We start from the raw sequence: 22,109 nt of genomic DNA, 5'->3' as shown, positions 1-22,109 counted from the left end.
CATTCCTGCTCCCTTTGGTGGCATTATGTCATTTTGAAGAAAATGCTGTTATGCTTTTGCACCTTACGTACAAACAGCTAAAATGCAGACTTCTGGTAGAAATAAATCACATTTTTTGTCTTTTTTTATAAAGTACCTCTATGGCACTTTAAAGGGTTTAGTTTTTTTTTTAATGCCATTTCATGCAACAGCCTCTTCAGTGTAATGGAAGGTGTGTGTTTTGGAATAGAAATGGTTTCAAGTAGGTTTCATCTCCTTCATACCATGGTGGTTTTGTCTGGATGGTTGTACTCAGAATGACTGTAATAATCCTGCAATTCAAAGTGCAAGTTAGTTATATGTAATTTTTCTGTAACAGTGACAAAGAATTTAAGTGAAAGAAGGGGAGCAAAATCCTCAGAAATGTCTCCAGTACCCATGAGATCAATTGGCCAAACCACTAAAGCCCATCAGCATCAACAAAACAGGATGAGTCAAGTTCTTCAGGTTCCAACTGTGAATTTATACCCCAGCAGGAAAAAGGGACTGACAAAGGATCATGTCACATTCAGTGAGTATCTTCACGTCACTTGCCTGGAGAGTTTTATAGATGAAGCAAGCAAAAGGGAGGAGCTGCTTGTAGTTGGGTGGATAATTTGAGATGCCACTGTGCTTCATTTACTTCATTCACTTGAAAACAGCTGAAGCATATTGCTGTGTTTTAAGAGAGTGTGCTGTTTTCTTAGCCATTCGCACAATTTTAAAATTTCTTAAAACCGCTAATGGTAAGGTGCTGTTTCCACATATGCTCTTGCTTTTTCACTTTTTTTTTTTCTCCTTGAACTGATGAACATGTTCTAACTAAAGTGATCTTGATCTCTCTCAAACAGGTCAGATGTACTGTGTTAAGTCTTTTACTATGTATTTCTGCATTCTAGAGGGATCTTGCACAGAGAACAACATTGCTTGTTTCTTTTAATGACAAAATGAAGTATAGTAAATTTAGCTGAAATCACAAATCACAGACATCTAATAATTTAGCCTCTGGGAACACCATTATAACAACATTATTGTCAAATGGAGCAACATGGTTTTAATTGCTCCTAGTGACAATCAGTTTTTTCTGTCTCTAAAATTGCTAGTTGCAAAGCAGCATTATGTATTAAAATGCTTTTGACCTGTTTGAACAGCTGTTGTATCACTTGAAAGCTCCGATTGTGGGTTATTGAATAAAGTTAGTTGCAGTTAGTAAATGATACGAAATGATTCTATGATGCATCAAGCATCAATATCCTTTAAAGCAGCTTTAGCAAACAATATATTGCAGCATATAAATTAAAGTGTTCAGTTATTTCAAGTCTCCTCTTAAAAGCCTGTGCAACTTGATATGTTCCAGAAGCTTTGCTGAGAGGTGTTTCTTCGTTCCCGTGTGTTAAGTGTTCAGTGTTCGTCTAAAAAGCTATTGACAGCTTCACTCCTCAGCACTGTCCTTCTGCAAGGTGGTCTGGTAGTGCAGGAAATCCTGAAATACTGGTTGGCAAAGTAAAGTGGCTCACTGGTTTTGCTCAACTTGCCAAGCTGTGTATAGCACCCATGAGCGCTGATTTGAGAACTTGTGATTGTGAAGATCTTGACCTGACTTGTTGGCTATGATGCAAATTGCAAATTGTTTTTAACACTGTCCCAACAGTGTTATGGGCAAGGGTTTCCTCCAAGTTTTGTGTGTTACAATTTTTAGTCCTTTACCAAACCCACATTTAGTGTATCTGTTAAAATGGTTGTGGTTATGTCCGGGGCGTTGGAACACACTTCAGATGAGCAGCCAGCAGCAGCAGTAGCCACTGTTGATCTGATCTAAATTTGAAATGGAGACTGCCTCCACACGCAGGATTAATCCGAGTGCCTGCTCCTCTCTTTGCTGAATACTCCAGTGATTGGTGAACACTGTGCTTATTTGTAGTTCAAACAGATATCACTAACTTGAAAGAATAACAACATGCAGTAAATAATTCCATGGTTTTAATAGGTACAGGCTCTCCGCAGAAGTCCTTAAGCTTGTCTGAGGAAGTAAGTAGTAAGAAACAAACAGACGACACCATGTCCATGGCATCATCTTTGCACTCCAGCCCACCCGCTTCTCCTCAGGGCTCTCCACGCAAAGGTACGTGTGTGCGTGAGCATCGGCCTGGGCTGTACTAAAACCAGGGCAGGCAGTGGCAGGAATATTTGTTGGTAATGACATGTCAGAGAAATAGTAGTCTAGAATAGTCATGTCAAGAATAGAATCATGTCTGTCTATGAGTAGACATAGTTTTTCAGTGTATTTATATGTTTTGGCTTTGAGTCACCTACTATTAAAAAAGGGTAAGAGTTGTTTTCTTAAAAAATGAAGTGCTTCTGACAGAATTCCTGGTAGATCTTAAGAGTTGATGCCTGTTGGCATATTGGTTCCGATTTAGATGGCTACTTATACAAATGGGATTTGCAAACTTGAAGACAATAGTGTTGCATGGAAGCTGCAGCTTATGTTTTTGCCTAAGGTAGCTGGGATATCAGGTGATTAGATGGAGCTGGAGATAAAATGGTGTCATAGTTCTCCAGAACAGATGGTTTTGATAGCCGCAGAAGTAGCGCATCCATCTAAATCCTTGAGTTGCCATTCATATTTTTTGTTCTTGTGCACAGGGCTTTGTATACGTCCCTGTCTATCATGATGCTCTGAGAACCCCTTTATTTTTGATGTCTTCATCTTAAAAGACCCGCATCACTTCATCATTAGTCAACCAACCTTGGATGGGAATCCATTTGAAATCTCTTAACACCACTTTGTAGTCAGCCAGTGTGGTCAGTGTGGAATGGTGTAAGGCATTTCTCCCTCCCTTCTGTGCTGCTTCTGACTCACTGACAGCCCCAAGCCACTGGATTAGCATGGCATGGCATGGTGACTTACTGCATCTTCTCACCCTTCTCAGTGGGAGATCATGCTGGTCCGTCCACTTCTGCCTTCACAAGATACTGTTGCCTTTAGGAGAATGCCACTTATTTTACTTAAACACAGCATATGTATAAGAAGCTTAATTACTTGGGTTGCCAAACCTAGCTCCACTGAGATTTTTGAGCATCGCTTAAAAATGTTATTTTTGTTAACTTTCGTCTAGTTCTTTGAAAATAATATTTTGTTTATTTGGGATTATTTCATTAATTCAACTTGCTTTCAGCATATTTTTAGCACTGATCTAATTTGATTGAGGTGATCCGTACCCTGTTGTATGTGTAGTGCTAACAGCTCATTGAACTAAAATTAGGTGCTTCACAGACAGCTGAAAGATGTAATTTTAGGCACAAACACCTTCCACTTAATCTTAGATTTCATTTTCTTTTGAGCTGTACCCAAGTGATATGCAAATAAGATTGAAGAAAAAAGGCTTTAAAAGCACATTTATTTTTGCTGTTATTTATCATGTCACTTATCAAGATCTGCCTGTGTGTACTTTATCGTAGTTGGTAACATCCAGAGGTCAGATAACTGCAGTCAGATGAATCTCTCGGGCTCTTCCTCATCACTTGCCAGTGAAACCAGCAACAAGAACAGTGGACAACGCAGCTACGGAATAGGTGGGGCTTATTTACAAAAGAAAATTCGGATGATTGTCCAAGCAAGAGGCAGTTCTGACATAAGTGGAAAGGGAGAAGGAGAGGATGAGAGTGAAAAGGCAGAAGCTGAGCGTGAGCACAGGAAAATAAAGGGACCCCTGTTTAGAAGACTTAGGGAAAGAAGCTTCTCCAGGGAAAGAACAGCTTTTGCTGCCAAAAGGGAAGCAGAACATGCTGAAGTCTCAGAAGGGAGTGAAAACCAAACGGAGAAAGACAGCGATGCTCTGAGTACAGCAAGTATCTATAGCAACAGCAATGTGTGGACATCTTACTGCCTATGCATGAAGTCTAGAAAAAGAAGGAAGACTATATGATGTATTCTTAGGAGAAAGACAATGACGCCCACTTTGTGTCAGATACACAGATTTTATCTAAGTCATTTTAGCATTATTCATGTACATGTTTAAGCTGTTGAATGTGCTTCCCTTTCAGATATTTGTGTCAGTTATTTATAGCTAATCACCCTTACAGTGCAGTGAAGACAATAATGTGAATTTTAGAAAATCAAGGAGCAGGCACAGTGGCAGTTCTGTTATTTAGTGTTTCACAAATGCCAACGACACAGTAAGTTCTGCAACATTCTCTTAATTAGACTCTAGATAGTCCCTCATGATGTAAATCAAATGCTCACTTCCAGTGTTGGTGTGAACTTGCATTGGTCACGTCTTCGTCTGCTAACCTTTTCAGCCCAGCAAAGACTTGGTGTTCAGTCTGTTTATACACATATGCTGTTATTGAATGACTGAGCTCGCAGATAGTGTTAATCTCTTTAATGAGGAAGAGTTCTTTTGTTCTCCAGGTCTTTGAAGTTCTTGAAGAAAAGCGTCTTAAAATTAAGACGCACTTTGAGAACATTTCTTACTACACTACAGTTGTGTTAATTTTTAGAAGTCCATTAGACAAAGTGAAGAATGTGAGGTATTAATTATTGTCAAAGGAAAAGAAACTGAAATGGAATCTTACAAATACTGGTCTTAAATACATTTATTTTCATTCATAAGTTACAGTTCTTTTTATAGTTTGATAATACTGATGTTTAAGGCTCATATTTGCTCTTAAAATCTTACAGCAATAATCAAGCTTAAGCTGTGAAATTTCTCAAATTATGAGCTGTATGCTCAGTGACACATATACCAGTGGCTCCATAGTACCTCTGTATTTTGTATGGACTTACTAGCACCAGTTTTCTGTATGAAGTTGTGTGTATCACTGGTATGGCTTTTACACTGCCTGGTCATTTCGCATTTTCACCTAATTGATGTAAATATATGGCAGTCCAGCTCAAAGGCACATGTAGGTAGAAATGAAGTGAGAAATCAAGCGATTAGCAGGGATCTGGGTAAAAATGCTCGCCTAAGGACTGTCAACAGTGTGTTCTTGTGGTCTTCTGTAAAGAAAGACCATGTTCTAATTAATTTACAGATGTTTATTTACCTATACATGAAGCAGTTGATGATCCAGTATTTTCAAATAAATGTTCTAATTTTGTAACTTTATGCACATAATATAAGGCATGTTGTAGACTGTTTTCTCCTTGTGAAGGCAGGGATATGTTTCCTGACATGCAGTGGATTTGCTATAGAGATAACCACTGGGAACTTAAAGGAAAAAATATTAAGTTTAAAAAAAAAACCCGAAACACAACACAGTTGTTAATTCAAGATGTTTTACCCTCAATTAAAGGCAAACAAGGCACAGCTGTAGGCCAGAGAATTATTGAAGGCAAAGTGTTTTGGTTTGTGGGGTTTTTTTTTTTGTTTTGTTTTTTTTTTTTTTAATTTTAAAAAATCAACCAAACAGCAAACCAGTTTAAGACACCTCCTGATTTTGTTGCCTGACAGCACAAGAGCATGAACTCTGGTCTGCCCATAAGATGGTGCATGGACTTACCTAGAGAGATGAATACTCCAGAGAGCTTGAAATCTGAGCATTCTAAATTTGCTGCTGCAACTGAAGACACACAAGTTTATGGGACCTGATGGGATTCATCCCAGGGTACTGAAAGTGTCAGCTAATGTTATTGCTAGATAATCTGTCTGTTATTTATCAGTGATCTTGGGACTCTGGAGAAGTTCCAGTCAACTGGAAGCTAGCAAATGTTGTTCCAATTTTCAAGGAAGTCAAGGAGGAAGGCCCTGGTGATTATAAGCCTGTCAGGCTCACTTCAGTGCCAGGTAAAATGATGGAGAAGATTATTCTGGGAGTTACTAAAAAATGCTTGCGAGACAGTGTGGTCATGAGTCAAAGCCAACATGGATTGGTGAAGGGAAGGTCGCACCTTACTACCTTAATATCCTTTTAAGACAAGATTGCCTGCTGGGAAGGTGAAGGGACAGCAGCAGATATGGGTGTTGGGGATTTTAGCAAAGCTTTTGGTATTGTCTCTCATGGTATCCTTCTGGGCAAAGTGTCCAGCATGTACACGATACTGTGGGTAAACAGTTGGCCCAAAGGGTCCGTCCCAAGGAGCTGTAGTAAATGAGGTACCATCTAACTGGTGGCCACTCACTAGTGGGGCTATCCAGGACACAATTGCAGGGCCAGTCCTCTTCAGTGTTTTTATCAATGACCTGGAAGCAGGGAGTTGAGTGCACACAAGTTTGCTGACAGCTCTAAATCAGGAGTTGTTGATTCCTTCCAGACCAGAGAGGTCTTACAGCGATCTTGATGAGGGTGCTGAGCAGTCACCAGCTTTATGAAATAGAACAAGAACCAATAGCAGATTCTGCACCTGGGACAAAGTATTTCTGGATGTATGTATAGACCTGGGGGCAAAGGCTGGAGAGCAGCGCTGCAGAAGGGGATCTGGGGGTTGTAGTGGATGGGAAGCCCAAGATGGGTCAGCAGTGTGCCCTGACAGCCAAAAGGGCCACCCGTGGCCTGGGCTGCATTAGGCACAGAAAGAAGAGGTTGTCACGCAATATTCAGCACTGATATGGCCTCACCTTGAGTGTTGTGTGCAGTTTTGGCCTCCACAGTAGAAAAAGGATGTAAAAATACTGGAATGTGCCCAAAGGAGGGCAACAAAGGTGGTGAAAGGACTAGAGGGCATAACTTAAGAGGAGCAGCTGAGGTCACTTGGTCTGTTCAGCTTGGAGCAGAGGAGACTGAAGGATGCCTTCATTGATGTCTACAGTTCCTCACAAGGGATAGCAGAGTGGGAGGTGCTGATCTCTTCTCTCTGGTGTCCTGGGACTCCTGGGAATGGCTTGAAGCAGGAACTTCAGATTGGGTATTAGGGAAGAAGTTCCTCGCTGAGGTGCTAGTCCAGCACTGGAACAATCTCCCCAGGGAAGTGGTCATGGCCCCAAGTCTGTCAGTGTTACAGAAGTGTTCAGTGCTCTTAGATACATAGTTCGACTTTTAGGTTGCCCTGTGTGGGGTGAGACCAGTCACTAAATCTGAAGGACCTTGGAGTGTTCTTTCCCTCAGACCAGCCCAGATGCATTTTGCTGAGTTGTGTTCATTTCAGTTCTTTCCCTGATTCTGTAAGGTAATCAAAATAAATGATTTAGGTGACTTGTCCATACTACGGGATTTTTCTGATGCAGTCTGGGGCTGGGTGTCCCATCTGGAATCACTTTAGCTATACCAGCAGAAACATCTACAAGATCAGTGTAGCCAGAGCCCATGGAAGTCCCCAGTATAGTAGTCACTTTTATGTTTGCTCCAGGTACTAGGAAGTGGAGGTGTTGGATATATGGGCCTATATACATTATTTGTGTTTGAAAGAAGTTATTTGAAGGTAAGGGTAAGCCAAGCAGAAAAAATACATTATGAAATACATTATACATTTTGCTCTGAACCTGGTAAGGTCTTTAGCTGTTTCCCTTTGGTGGAGCAATGCCGGCATCTGGTCCAGCTCCTGCCAAAGTGGGGTTTCCCACTTTTACTTCCTTCTCTGTTAATTTTGGAACAGATAATAAAACTGAAATAGACCATATGGCTAATCCCTGAGTGCTAATAGCTGGCTTTTACCTTAGTCAGCATCTCTTCATCCACTGCCAAATTCTTTTTTGAGTCTCACATGACGGTAGGCAGAGGGATAGTTGAAAGTCTGAGAGAGCTGGGCTGGTTTAACTGGGAAAAGAGAAGCTGGGAGGGGAACTTACCAGTGTCTACAAATATCTTCAGGGCGAGTGCCAGCAGGACAGGGCCAGGCCCCTTCCAGTGGTGCCCAGCGACAGGACAAGGGGCAACGGGCACAAACCGCACCACGAGAAGTTCCAGCTCCACGTGAGGAAGAACTTCCCTGCCCTGCGGGTGACGGAGCCCTGGCACAGGCTGCCCAGCGAGGCAGGGGGGTCTCCTTCTCTGGAGACATTCAAACCCGCCTGGACGTGGTGGGTCCTGCTCTAGGAGAGCTGCTGCAGCGGGGGGGACGGGGTGAGCTCCAGCGGCCCCTTGCCGCCCTGGCCCCGCAGTGTGGTTCTGTGACATGCACTGCAGTTATACTGGAGGACTCGGCGCTTGCAGAGTCAGACCTGATCTATCCACCCATTCATGCTGCAGCTGTTGATCCTGGTCACGTAGGTTTAACCTTCTGGTCTGGAGAGTAGTGGAGCTGCAGGTAGGTTATTTGTGTGACCGGACTCGCATTAATAAATCAGTGCTAGATGCTGATAGGTGCTAGAAGCTTTAGTACCCTAAAAACTTCGAGTTTTATGCAGACAGGGTTTGAAAGTTGTTTCTTCTAAATATCCTTGCTGAAATGTGTGTGTCAATACTTTGTTGTTGTGCATAGTAAATTCAAATTGCTTTTTGACTAAGGCATTCTTTTGTCCTCTCCTTTAGGCTACGCCCTTATACCTTCCACTAAATCTGATAACTTCTCAGACTCCAGTCACAGTGAGATTTCATCCCGGTCCAGCATTGTGAGCAACTGCTCAGTGGACTCCATGTCAGCAGCGCTGCAAGACGAGAGGAGTTTGTCCCAGTCTCTCATCGTGGTGGATTCGGTGGGAGCAGAGAGGAAAGAGCATCCTCAGCCGCTGGCTGATTATGGCCAGCCGTGCCCAGGGTAAGGTGCAACCGGTTTGGTTCGTAACTGGTATCAGAAGGGGTGTAACAAAGGTTTGGTCAGGACACAGTTGTGCACTCTGCTGTGGTTATTAAGCTCTTGCTAGAAGCTGGAGCACAGTCTGCTCTGTACAGAAAAGAGCCTGTTTTCCCAAGAAACTTACACTACTACTTGGGTAGACAGCAGCTTGTTCCATCGGTGGGGGTTCAGATGGACCCCTCTTGCAGGAGACTGCAGATGTGTTGAAAGCTAGGCCGATACTTAACAGATCAGTGCAGTAGTGAGAGACAGCAGAAGAGCAGGGTGTTAATCAATTCTCTCTTGAGTCAGCAGTGCCAGTCACTTAGCATACTCTAATGTGATTTTTAAGGATTTTTCTTACTACCGTTTGTTGCTTAGGCAGACTGGGGGCTTTCTGCCCACGTCTTCCTGAGAGTTTCTACACAAGAGGTCTTGTTACTTCAGTACAATGAGGACTTGTCCCGAGATGACACTTTGAACTGGAAGTTTTTAGTTTTGTCTTACTAGATTTTAAGCCTTGATCTGTGGGATTTAATACATGGGAATGTTCTACCCTCAGATGATGTGGTTTTAAGTAAATGAGCGATGCCCCTTATGTTTCTAATTTTTACAGCTCATCTCAAAAGCTATATAATGTTTTTATGATTGAAATCTATAAAGAGCTCTGTGTTGTTTCTGTATCGTTTATTGTAATAGACCACTATTCTGTGTTCTCTCCCCTGTAAAAAAAACAACTTAGTGTATGCTTTGCTAAAGTAATGCAGCTCTTAAGAAATTAGTGATTCAGTGTGTTTCATTGGGCTAAAATGGGAATTTAAAGATGTGCTGCATAAAAGAAAATAATTCCCTTTTCTAAAAGGCACAATGCATGCTGAGAATCTAGTCAGAGCAGTAATGGTGTATCGAGTGAAATGCCCCTTCATACTGGCCATGAAAAGCCACCCTCCATGGTGGCTGAAGGAGAGTGAATTGCACCAGGGACACTGCTGCTCTCTGAGCTCGCTCCTTCCCTTGCACGTAAAAAGCACATTGTTCATGTTTTGTGGTTGTTCCTTTATGCCTTAGTTCCGATTGGTTCTGGAGGGAAGAAAGGGGGGTTTATGCTAGAGTTTATAGAATAGGAAAGCACGGGGGAAAAAAGTTGTCTGCACATGTCTAAGAAATGTTCCTCGATTTCACGTGTTGGTAAGCTGCTGAGGCAGTGTTGGATTTTAATGTGCTGCCCATGCATTCGTTAACATAACCAGAAATAGTTAAGAGACTTGAATAACGTCTTGCAATCATAACTTCATGTATTTTAAATTCATGCAAACCTGGCCTTATTTTTTTCACCTTAATTATGCGTTGACAGCGATTAGAGCTTTTAGCAGCCATTTCATTAAACAAGAAATGTTGTCCTTTGGTTTTCAGAATCTGTCACTCCAGATCGTTTCCACAAATGTTATTTATGCCAATATTTCCAAACGACCGTGAAATACAACTACCTGCACTCTGTCTGAACAGCTTTATGTTGCTGCCAGTGAAGGGGTGGTTTTTTTACTCTAAATACTTGTTTCAGTTTTGGTTTCTGAATGCAAAGAAAAAGGTGGTAGTAGCCTGAAACTGAGAGGTAATTGCTCCACTGCTTTCTGCCAGGCACTGTCTTGCTGTAGTTGGTAGACGAAGGCTGCTGTGGGCCAGGTTTTTATGGATTTGGGATCAAGCCTGTAAATGCCTGTTGCAGAGTTGTTACTCCCCCGGGAACAGCTTCCCTGCTGCGTGTGCAGTAAGGGGTCGGGAAGAACAGTGTTTCTTGTCAGTGCTCCCCTGTGCCCTGACCTTGCTGCCTACCTGCTTTAAAACCAGAGTTTATTTGTCTTTAAAACCAGGTAATTGTCTCAGAGTATGTCACTATTTTAAAAGCTTATGAGATGTTTTTCCCCCCCCCAATTTCTGTCGTTTTCAAATGTAGCTGGTCAATCACTAGGCCTGCTCTCATCAGAGGGATGGCTTTCACATCCTCCATGAGCAGTGAGGAGATCTCCCATGAACATATCACGGTAGAGGCAGCAGATAGCGGCCGGGGAAGCTGGACTTCATGCTCAAGTAGTTCTCACGACAACTTCCAGAATATCCCAAACCAGAAGAGCTGGGATCTCCTCAATTCTTACCGTCACACCCAGCTGGACGGACCTATAGCTGAAGTTGATCCCACAAACTGTTACTCTGAGGAGGGTTATTTGTATTCTGAAGGCTTTTCCAAAACCAACAGGCAGTCGAAAGCCAGCGTGGAGCTCGATCAGTCTCGGCAGAGCTGGGCCTCCTCCAGCTCACTGTCAGACACCTACGAAACAAACTATGGGACGATTAAGCGGAGGGGGTTGGAGAACTCCACAGCAGAGCAGACGGAGGTTTTGGACTCTAAACCAGGCGCTGATACAACTTACAAAACTGTTACTTCGAGTACAGAAAAAGGCCTGATAGGTAAGCCAAGCCAACAGCTTATGGAAGCTTCTACATCTGTTTTTCGTTTTGATACTAAGCTGTTAAATGACATCAGCAGGTCTGGGAGCTGGATGGCATGTTAAATTCGGCTTTACATGTGGTTTTAATCAGAACACTACGCAGACAGTGTGTTTTCAAGCCGCCGCCTTTTGCATTAGGAAAATTGAAATAATAAACCAGCCCACTTCCCAGTCGCTTTATGGGTCTGCCGGAGAACTGTCTCCATGAAAATGTCAAGCAGTCCTCTCTGTAGTATGGCCTTCTATTTTTTTTTTTTTTTTTTTGCATGGTTTTGGAAACACTCATCACTGTAGACATTTCTCTCTGACAAGGAGCAATGAGCACAGCTTCTTGAAGTCCATGTAGTACAGACTTTCCATGGACCTGAGAGGGAAGAGCATGACTGCTGAGTGGAGCAGAGCTGTCCCACCTCTGGGGCTGGGGCAGCTTTCATCCACAGGGCTTTGGTCTGTGGAAGCTCAAGGGCAAAGCAGATTCCCTTGCTATCTTTGTTATGTTAAACTGCCGTTTATTTGATTATGCAGTTTGGCTACATATGAAAGGAGAGAAACTTTCAAAATGTCTTCTCAAAGGTGCATAGTTCTACTGAGCAAGATGTTCTTTCCCTGGCCTGCTGAGTTTAGCAGCCAAAACTAAAGGAACTGTCGGGAACAAGCTAAAACATGGAGCGCAAAGCTTTCTAGACTGTATGTCAAGGGTGCAGCTGAAATGCAATTTAATTACTGACTAGATTGCTAGAGGGGTTTATGTTATCAAGGTAATTGCCTGAATAAATATCACATGTATGGTGGAGGTCTTGGATTGTGTTCCTGCTTTTTGGCTTTGTAGAAGAAAGGCAGCATGGTGAAGCCTTGCAGAAAACTTGCTCGTAGCTCACTGCTGTGCATGCACTCTGCCCTTGTAGTGTTTCAAAGCTGCTCATGAGTCTCTGAGCCGTTTTAGGAGATGGCATGGTAGCTATTCAGTACATGCTCTCTTTGCTCATGGCTCTTTCCCTTCTTTTTAATTCTGTTTACATACTGCACCATATAGTTTTCCTCCTTTGTGCAGTCATAGCACACTGGTGAGAAACACTCAGCAGCGTGCTTCGGTAGAGCGTGCATATGTCGGCTTAGGCAGAGATCTGGTATAGGTGGATATAATTTCTGGTTTGCAAATGCAAATCTGTTATGTTATTCACCATCATAAAATATGCCAAAAATTTTAACTTTATTTCACCATTTGCTTATTCTCTACAAACAACTTGTTGCCAGAGTCTATGACTGCATGAATTCAGAATATGGTGTACAAAACAAGAATCTTTAGCTCATTTTCTCAGTGAGTGCTGGTCTTGAAAAGTACCCTGAAAGAATTGGCACAAGCTCTGTCGCCTAAAAGCTTTGAAAAGGAGCTGAAAAGACACTGCTCGCGTACTAACAGCGGAATGAGTAAATGCAATGGCTTCGTACTTTACATACATCTCTGCCCTCCGCAGCATTGAATGTTTCTTGATACGGCCTTTGCTTTACCAGCAGAGGGGGTGTGGAATGGTGATGTGCCATTGCTGTACATACAAAGGGAAAAGCATTTCCATTACTTTTACCTGTAGTAGACAGCAAAACTTATATTGCTGCCTTTCAGTTACAATTCCCTTAAGCACTGTGTGGAATTTTACCCTACTTTTTTTACAAAGTGAATATTTGAGTATTCAGCTGCTTGGGAAGGGGAATTCCTTGTAAAGGGGTTTTGTAACCTTACCTGAGACTGTGGGTGGGTGATAGAAATTATGGACACTTAATACTGTGGGCATTAAATGCTCTTAGAATGTTTTGTTTTGATAGAATTTGTAAAATGTTATGAATTGGAACTTTACAAAAGAGCACATTATTCCTACTTTGATTGTTACAGTAGGGTAGATGCTAGCTCTAGGAAGCCTGAGGGTTTCTCCATTAAAGGAGAACATACCCGCCCTCGTTAGTCCTCCTGCAAAAGCAACAAAGACCAAAGGTACAGGGGTTGCTCAGAGGACCCAGCCCTTTCCCAGCTGTTCAGGGAGACGCAAGCCTCCTTCACTTCCCTGCTTTCTCATAGGGGCCCAGTTAAATGCTAGTTAAATGAGAATTAGTCCTTAAAATCAGCAGTATAAATCTCTGCCTGTACTCCCATGTATCTGCTAAAACCCAGACTCTGTGGATTTGTTTTGGTTTATTTTACTGTAAGCCCAAGTGTTAACTGAGGCCATCAGGTATAAACCATCTCTTGTTCCTGATACCAACACCTGGAGCCCCAGAAGGCCACAAGGCAATATGAAGTGCTGCTTTATTTTCATCCTTTCACATTCTTCTAAGATAAGAAAATATTACAGTTGCTGAAATAAATGAAACTGTAATGAACGTGCACTGTTTAAAATGTATCCCCAAGAAGAATGTAAATTCACTCAACCAATAGATTTAAAAATTTACCCTAGCTTTGAAACTCTCCTGTTGCAACATGTACATGGAAAAAGCCCAATTTAACATGCACATGAGCCCCAGACTGGGGGTGGGTGGGAGGGAAGGGAACTTTTAAAAAAGAAAGTTTTGGGTTGAGTGCCTTTGTGTCCTGAACAGGCACACATTCCTGCCAACGAACAGGGCAGGAAGGCAGAAGAGGAATTATGTGGCGTGGACGTTGGAAATAAATATTGTTGATTGTAGGCTTTTCATGGCTGCAAAAGGTGTAGTGCAGACTTTCCAAAGGCATTTCTTTCCGTGAATGTTCCTGTTTATTTCTCAGAGAAATAAACAGAGAAAATAGAAGATAGAGATTTAAAAGAAAACAAAAAAAAAAGAACAACAAGGGAAAAAGAAAAAATTAGAAGTATGGACATAAGCTATTATTTACTGTTAGAAGATGTAAAATAATGAATGCAGGCTCAATATACATTTTGCCTCATAGGAGCGGTTTTACGTGATAGTATTTTATTTTTTTAGTTTGGGTGATTGGGTGGTTTAATGTCTTACTACATATCAGTTGATACGGTGATATTTTCTTATAATGATTTTCTTTCAAGCCACTGGCCTCTCTTGGGTGATGAAGTAGATGTTGTTGGAAGTCAGCCAGCAGTTCTTGCTGTCGGACGTTAGCACGCTGTGCAAAGTAACTTTGCACTAGTTGCCTTAATTTCTTTTGTTTCAGTTTCCCAGCCCATAGCAGAGAGTGGCAGCGGACTGGGCTGGCAGTGCTGCGGTGCTGGCTCTGTCCGTACCGCATCCCGCGGTGGAGCGGTGCCGCAGGAGTAGGGAGTAGTATAATGAGTACTGTAATTGCAAGCTGAATGTAGAGAAGGTTGTAGTCCTGTTTACACTCAATTGGCATCTTGCCTAATGAGTTCGTGGGTTCTCTTGCTACTCTGACTTCTTAAAATAAATAGAAAACATAAATGAAAGCATAAATATCTGCTGCTGTCGTTATAACCAGTGTTTCTGCATTTGCATTTTGTTATCAGTTTCTGTTTTGCCATTGTAACATTTCATGATTTTTTAACGTTTTGTTTCCTTTTTTTTCTTCTTTAACATTTCCATTGCTTATTTCTTGTGCCAGTGTACTGTGTCACCTCACCTAAGAAGGACGATAGGTATAGGGAGCCACCGCCCACCCCTCCGGGATATATGGGGATTTCTTTAGCGGACATAAAGGAAGGATCGCCCCACCACCCACACCTAAAACCGCCAGACTATAGTGTGGCAGTGCAGAGGTCAAAGATGCTGCACAGTGACCTCTCTAGACTTTCATCAGCTTCTCTCGGTAGTGAACCGGTGGCCTGTATTGCATCGAGGATGCCCCAGTGGCATAGTCGGCAGCCGTCCAACCCCAAACTAGCAGATATGCCTGACGCAGATAGTGAAGAGGATGGTATGTGCAACACCTGACTCGGTAGACGTTAAGTGAACTGCTGTGTGAATCTGGTCTGTGCAGTGTTTACTTCACAATGATGTTCTGGGCTTTCTCTCGGTGATTCTTGGAGATTAAAACTTGATTAATCTCTAAATTGTACAATATGTTTGTACAGCTGTATATACATGCGCGTATATGTATGTATATATATGCATGTATATGCACATTTGAAAAAAAGAATGCCTTCCCTTTAGGTAAAGCATGTTGACACCAAACAGACTCTAAATTATGTATAAATAAATAAATATAAAGATATACATATGAGATCTCCCAAAGCACAACTGAGACGCTTAAGAGCATGTAGGAACTATTTTTTTTTTTTTCTTTAAAATCTGTCCCCTCTCAGTGGTAATGTTGAGTTTAAGGGACACTGTCAGGCTGTAAGTTACACACAGAAAATCTCCAGCCTTTCTGGGCTGAGTAACTGATGTCCCACCGTTTCAGGGTGGCATCGGGATGGTGACCTAAACTGACCCTTGTGAATTGGGATTTGCTGGGGTGTTGTTCAGCTCTTAACTCCTTTCACACCTGTATTCTCACATGCTAGCATTAATCTCCAGAAATCTCTGTTGAGGACTACAGCAGCTTGAGTTTTAAAATGTTGAAAAAAAATAACAGTGAATGTTTGTTCTTCTGAAAAGTACACTTGCTAAAACCTGCATTTTCAGCCCAGCTTGGCCTGACAGTGTCTCTTCCAGTTGAATTTTTCATGATTTTGTTTGAAGCAACAGCCGGTGCTGCCCAGCACAGCATGTATCGGGTGACCAAAAAGCAAGAGATTTTTCTGAAAAAGACTGCTCTTATATTGTGTCAAAACTAAGTTACGGGAATTTCTATTTAATTGTTTATCTGCTGATTTGCTTTTAAAACCTATGCACTGATGTGATCTCTCTGTACTCTTTACTAGTGAACTCTTTTTTTTTTGGTGGTTTTTTTTTTTTGTTTTGTTTTGTTAGAATATTGTGGTTGTTTCCTTCAATTACAGTCTGGTTTAAAATGAGCCTGGATTTAGACTGAAACAATTTCTGATGCAAAATGATCCTATCTTGGCCCTGTAAAATATGTAAACAGTATTTAACATATATATTAGTATTGCAATTCAAACTTACAGTAAAACATAAAGTTGCCCAGCATTAATTCGGTCATGATATTAAATGTTTTTAAAGTAAAAATAAGGAAGTCATTGCTTCAAACATTTTAATCTAAATTTTTCTGAACGAAATTTAACCATACACTTTTAGATACACCCTTTTTACTGTTTTTAAAGTGCTTGGTTAATTTTATTTGGGATACAATGCTCACTGCATGATGGGAAGTAATTTATTGGGTTTTTCTCCCAGATCTGTAGCTTTGGGCTTATTGGGAGCTGCATGCTAATAATTTTTGGAGGATCTGGGATTTTCTGTTGTGAAATACAGTTTTATTGTATGACTACAATACCTCAGACTACTTGAGGATTTGATAAGTGGCGATACTGAATATATAGTGGTCAATGATGAAGAGATCACGATGAACTAGTGAGGTCTTCACTGCAATCAGGTAGCTGGGTACTTGTACCCTCTGCATCCAAGGTGGGGGACCAACGGAATAATCTCCTTTCTTTTTTTCCTTCTTGTTTTGCAGAAGATGAACAAGTATCAGCAGTCTAACCATTGGGCTATTTATGTAAACCACTTCACAACATGAGGAATGTGGGGAGATGGACCGCATGATTCTGTTAGCGAACGCTAACAACTTGCTGCTAGTAACCTCAGATGTTGCGTTTGCCTCTCACAGACGAGATGGAACGGGTTGGATCACGTCTCTCTACCTTATTTCAGTCTGTCACCGCCTAAGAAAGCTATTTCTGCCTGTGAAATAGAAAACTGTTTTCAAGAGCGTACTGACTACCTGGGTACCAACATCGGTATCAGGAGATGGACCAGGCTTCATGCGTTTGGGAGGACCAGTTGTTACCACCACTTGGAACTCGGAAGCATTCTTCTGTACGATACCATTGAATCCTCTGGTAGTTTTCAGTCATCATTATTTTCTACGTGACCATTATAAGTCTAAGAGTGTTATTTTATGAACTGTAAAAAAAATATATATATTGGAATGTCAGCAAATGCGAAGGACTTTGCTGAAGTATCTGAAAATAATTTATTAATTTAATTTTTTTTTAATGGGAATTTCCTTTATTTGTGTTGGGAGTGCTCTGGTTGGCTAATATAAATGTTTGGTCAATGTGATGGTAAATTAGCTACCCGTAGACTGTTGTGCTCTCAAAAGAAACACAGAAAACTAGAAACAGGACATTATCAGATGCAGAAATAGATGGATTTTAGAGTTGTTTTAGATTAAATATAAATAGAGCACAAAGCCCTGTGGAGCGGTGTGTGCCGGGCAGGCAGCCCTGCCGTCTGCCGCTCCCCTCCTGCGCGGAGACAGCAAAAACCCTCTGCCCTTGAAGTATTTTTTGGAAAATTTTTAGCTGCCAGCCAACTAAGGCAACAGTTGGTGTTCTCCTCCTCTGTGTAAGGAGTCGTCTGAGATGTGGAAGCCATAGCTCACCGGGAGCTGTGAGGGGAGTTTGAAGCTTTCCCAAAGGAGCTTTGCTTTACCCAGGTTTTGCCCTGCAGAGTTCAGCATGCAAAGTGTTTTGCTAGAAACCAAAACTAAATCGTGTGTTGTGGGTTTTAAGATCGTCCCACGCGTTCTGGCCTTGTACCAGAGTTGCACAGGATTTAGGTGCAAAGGGTATAAAAAAAAAAAATAAATCACAGTGACATTTGTGAAACTGAATATTGAATTACATAATGCTTCTGTAAGAGTATAATGCATTTTATGATGGGTTAAAAACCCCTGTTGTGTTCATCTGGAAAATAAAAGATGATGTCAAAATATTTTGCTTTAAATCCTAGGTAAAAATCCTGGTGGTGTTGATGTCGATGTCAGCTTTGACTTACAGCCAGCCAGTATTAACACGTGATCCTCTTATTTGACCACAGTCAAACTAATTGCTTGTTTAATTTTGCTTAGCCAGCCAGAGCGCAGAGGGGTAAAACTGGAAATACCTGCAGTTTCTTTCATTCTTTCTTCTAGCACATGATGCCCCATTCTAGTGTTAAAATTGGACATGAATGTGTGAATATGTATTTAAACATTTAATTGTAAATCTTTGTTGTGATGTTTACAGCCTAAGCTAGAAAGATGTTTGTCATTTTTACAGTGCCTCAAAAATTATTTCTATATCCATAGTTGTGAAGAGCTTTAAGGTTTTTGTTTTTTCCTGTATGTGTGCAGGGGGTGCAAGGTGAATGCAACATTTTCTGAAAATGACACAAGTACCAAAAACAACCTAAAGCCTTTGATGTGCTTTCCCCATAGCAGCTTGGGACTGATGCAGCCGGGTGCATGTGTATGACCCAGCCCGCGTCCGCATCTGTGGCGGTGCCAGGTCCGGCGTGCCCTGGGCTGGAAAGGACCCAGGGCGGCTGGAATTTGGGACACAGAAATGAACAGCGATGCTGAGGAAGGGATGCCTAGTTCATAACTGATGGCTTGGCTGTATGAATTCTTGGCACAAGTATCTGAGGAGCAAATGGTTGAAGAAAGGAATTAAAAACCAGTTGAAGGTATATCGTAATAAATGCATTTTGCTTTTTTTGAGGCCTTAATGAATATAATGAACCTGCACAGGCCTTAATGATTAAAGATTAACGTGTCGAAGTAATGCAGGGCAGAGTGATTATTTTCAACACATGTAATGTTGATAATATAACCGTTAAATTGGTATTTTGGGGGGATGCAGATCTGAGACCTAGCAATCCCACTGACAACTGTAGTTTCTTGTGGTGTGTTCCATGTGGTGTGTGCAACAGGCGTTGTGTTTCATCAGAAAATCATCTGCGTTGTGCCGGGTAAATGAAATCATACGGTTCCCGTGACCTCGGGTGTCGAGCTGTAGTTTATTTCAGCCTGTTGAACAAAAGTATGAGGGGTTGTTGCTAAAGTGATTCCTTTTTGCCCCAAACCCGGTAGTGCTGTCTCCAAGGACACGGTGAAGCTCCTCTGGGGACGGGGGTTGGGGTCTTCTCTGGCAGCCAGAAAGAGCAGTTGAATAAATCACCCACTGAAAGGTGGTGTTTGCACATCAACAGCATCCGTCTGTTCTGCAGGGCTTTTCAGGGCACTGAAAAGTTTTTAAAATGAGTGACAGTCTTGCTAATCGTATTTTCCTAATAGCCAATACAGCCGGTGTAAATAAATCATGCATAAACTACGGACAGATGAGCTCCTACTTCTGCTTCTCCTGCCTCGCACAGTGTGGCTTGCCTCCGCTGGTCCTTGCTGGGATTTTTGTTTGTTTGTTTTTAAATCAACCGATCACATTGATCGGGGCCGATAGCCAAATGTAATGTGTCTGGTATGGATTTGAAGAGACGTTATCCCTTTTTTCAGTAATTCAAATGCAAGTAAGATGGTGGGTAGTACCTGTTGTACACTGCTTTATTGAAGTGTTCTGGATCACAGATTCCTGACTTGGTGCCTCTGCCAGGTTCCTCTAACTTGGGCTCCGATTGCAATGAACAGTTACGATGCCTCGTGTCACGTTCTTCCACTGCCGTACCTTGCTTGCTCGCTTTCTGTTTGTTGGCTTGTGACTCGTGGGTGAAAGATGTTTCAGCTGTTCGTGACTGAACCATACAGTATTTGTTTTGCTTCAGAAATCTTAAACTTCCAAGTAATTCCTGAAAAAGCAGTGCGATTTTGTAAAACTTCATTGGCCTCTCCAGCTGCAGAAAGGGGAAAATGAGATCACCGAGCCTCTGAGCACTGGTGTCACCTCCCAGATACACAGAATGACAGAAGGCCGTGCCTGCTGGCGTTGGCAGCACAGGGTGTTGCAATGCGGGCCTGCAGGAGAGGGGGGATATTTGCGAATAACGGGTATCGTGTTGCTTTCCTGACTTGTTCGTTTTGCCTTTACTCACGTGATGGGGCTTCGGAGGTGAGTGATGCTTCACCGGGAGATGCTCGGAGCCCACTGCCGGGGTGGGGGGCACAGCGCGCTGCAGGGCACCCCACCGGCACCCACAGGGCGGGGGGGCTGTTCCCCCAGGGGCTGAACCTGTCAGCGATGCTGCTTGCAGGAGCCTGCGTGGCATCAGCGGTGGGGCAGAACCTCTCATCATCTCCTGAGGCACTGCATCGCAGGCAACGGTGGAAATACAAACCTGCCATTTAAGTTTTTGTAAAACATTACAGTTTCTTTAAAGGATAAACTTGCCGCTACCTTTGCAAGAACAGAAGAAAAAAGGGATACTCTCTTTAGAAAAGCTTTACACATTATATTTTAGAATGCTTGTATAGAGGGTAATCTACCTTGAATTCCCAACCCAGCTTTTGCTTATGTTGTGCTTTTTATTGTTTTATCTTTATTTTTGATATACCTGGAATGCAGTTTAGCTTGGTATTAATTAAATTCTAAATATGTGAGCATATTGGCAAAACTGCACAGATGTAATGATATTCCAATAGCAATTGTACTGCACAAGTCAGTGATTGTAAAGTATTCTGTAACAAGCAATGTTTGTCTCCTATTTTTTGATACCTCTTACACTTATGTCTTTTAGAAAGACAGTGCCTCTGTATGCTTTTTGTATTTTTACTGAGTGATTGTAAATATTTGTTATATTTTTGGTTAAGAGAATGTTTAAAAGTACTGTTTATTATCCAATCTATTAATATGTTGGAATCAATAAACAATCTACATATATTAATTGTTTTCAGCAGATCTTTTCTGGCAGCCGGCGGAGGATGGGAGCCAGGTTGGTGCAGAGCTGGGGAGAGTGTGGTGGGAGCATCGCTTGTCCTGGGCTCAGCGAGGAGCAGCTGCCGAGGGATTTTTCTGTCCTCGCAGTGAGCGGTGACCCCTCGGGTTTGGGCTTGGTCTCCCCATCTTGGCTTGCACCGTGTGGGGAGCAGCTGGGTGCACACGTGTGCCTGCACCCTGGCTCGTGCCAGAGCCCCCAGCCGCGCAGGGGGAGGTGGTGGGTACGGCAGCACCGTGCCCCTGGCTCCCCGTCCGAAACCAGCGTCAGAGCAGGGGCTGCCGGGGTCCAGCCGAGTATGGTGACTGTCCCTTTGCTGTGCAGCGGCTGGGACACTGGGGACACTGGGGTGGTGGGGGGCAGACAGCCTGCTGGTCACAGCAGCCTCCCCCTAGGTCAGGGGACCAGAGTCTGGGCACCAGGAGGGGAGCAAGGAAGGGGTCACAGCTGCGGCGTGCCCCCACTGCTCGCACAGGCAGCACCCCCTTGCTCGGTGCTTCGTACCTGTCCTCTGTGGTCCCTCACCATCCTCCCTGCCCAACCCACGCCCCCAGAGCAGCTTGTCCACCTTGTCCTGCAGTCTCCCTGCCTGCTGGGCGCTCTGCAGGCAGCCGCTGACCTTCCCTCCTTCCCTTCCATGTCCCCCATTCCCATGCCTGTCCCCTCCGGTTTGCAGCTCCATCCTTCCCAGCACAGTGCTGGAGCCCTCACTGGGATGTGGCATGGAGTCATCAGGGGGACACGGAGGGCCTGAAGGGCCTGCAGGGAGGTCCCTCGCCAGGACAGGGACTGGGATCTTACCCCCTTTCCCCCGGTGCTGTGGTCCCCATCGAACCAGGGGCTGTGTACGTGCCGTGCGGGCTCTTGCACCCTGCACAGCACAAACAACAATGTGTGCAGGCAGGGAGGGTGGAACCACGCAGCTGCAAATACTTTTTTGAAAAAAATTATTTTTTTCTCCTCATTTTTGCAAGCTGGCCCATGACCCCCAGCATGGTGCTGCAGGTGGGACGGGCAAGGGGAGCGGGAGCTGCGGCAGGACCCCCTGCCCTGCCGGCACAGCCAGCATGGAACTTCATTTTTTGTTCCATCTGTTTACTGATTGTCCAAGAGGTAAGCTACATGCTACATGGGAACCTTATGGGTAAATAATTTTTTTTTTTTAAATTTTTATTTTAGGAGCATGGCCCTCCTGTAGT

At 43.0% G+C, this 22,109-nt stretch overlaps 1 protein-coding gene across 6 annotated transcripts in view; it reads left to right on the top strand.

Moving 5' to 3' along the window:
* Positions 1-20,859, top strand: part of RAPGEF6 (Rap guanine nucleotide exchange factor 6) — a 132,902-nt gene extending 112,043 nt beyond the window's left edge. For 4 of the 6 annotated variants that reach the window (XM_056348756.1, XM_056348754.1, XM_056348755.1 and 1 more), the window contains 7 exons: positions 359-550; positions 2,006-2,140; positions 3,481-3,594; positions 8,428-8,653; positions 10,626-11,137; positions 14,741-15,052; positions 16,718-20,859. In XM_056348756.1, coding sequence (XP_056204731.1) covers positions 359-550; positions 2,006-2,140; positions 3,481-3,594; positions 8,428-8,653; positions 10,626-11,137; positions 14,741-15,052; positions 16,718-16,743 — 1,517 coding nt within the window. In that variant the 3' untranslated portion in view covers positions 16,744-20,859. The remainder of the gene's footprint in view (positions 1-358; positions 551-2,005; positions 2,141-3,480; positions 3,595-8,427; positions 8,654-10,625; positions 11,138-14,740; positions 15,053-16,717) is intronic. The other 2 variants (XM_056348758.1, XM_056348757.1) reach the window with 1 other exon arrangement.
* The last annotated feature ends 1,250 nt before the right edge of the window (positions 20,860-22,109 follow it).

This window comes from Falco biarmicus, chromosome 8, assembly GCF_023638135.1.
Source record: "Falco biarmicus isolate bFalBia1 chromosome 8, bFalBia1.pri, whole genome shotgun sequence".
Taxonomy (NCBI): Eukaryota; Metazoa; Chordata; class Aves; order Falconiformes; family Falconidae; genus Falco; species Falco biarmicus.
The sequence above is the reverse complement of the archived record's forward strand: the minus strand, read 5'-3'. Positions and strand labels throughout refer to the sequence as shown.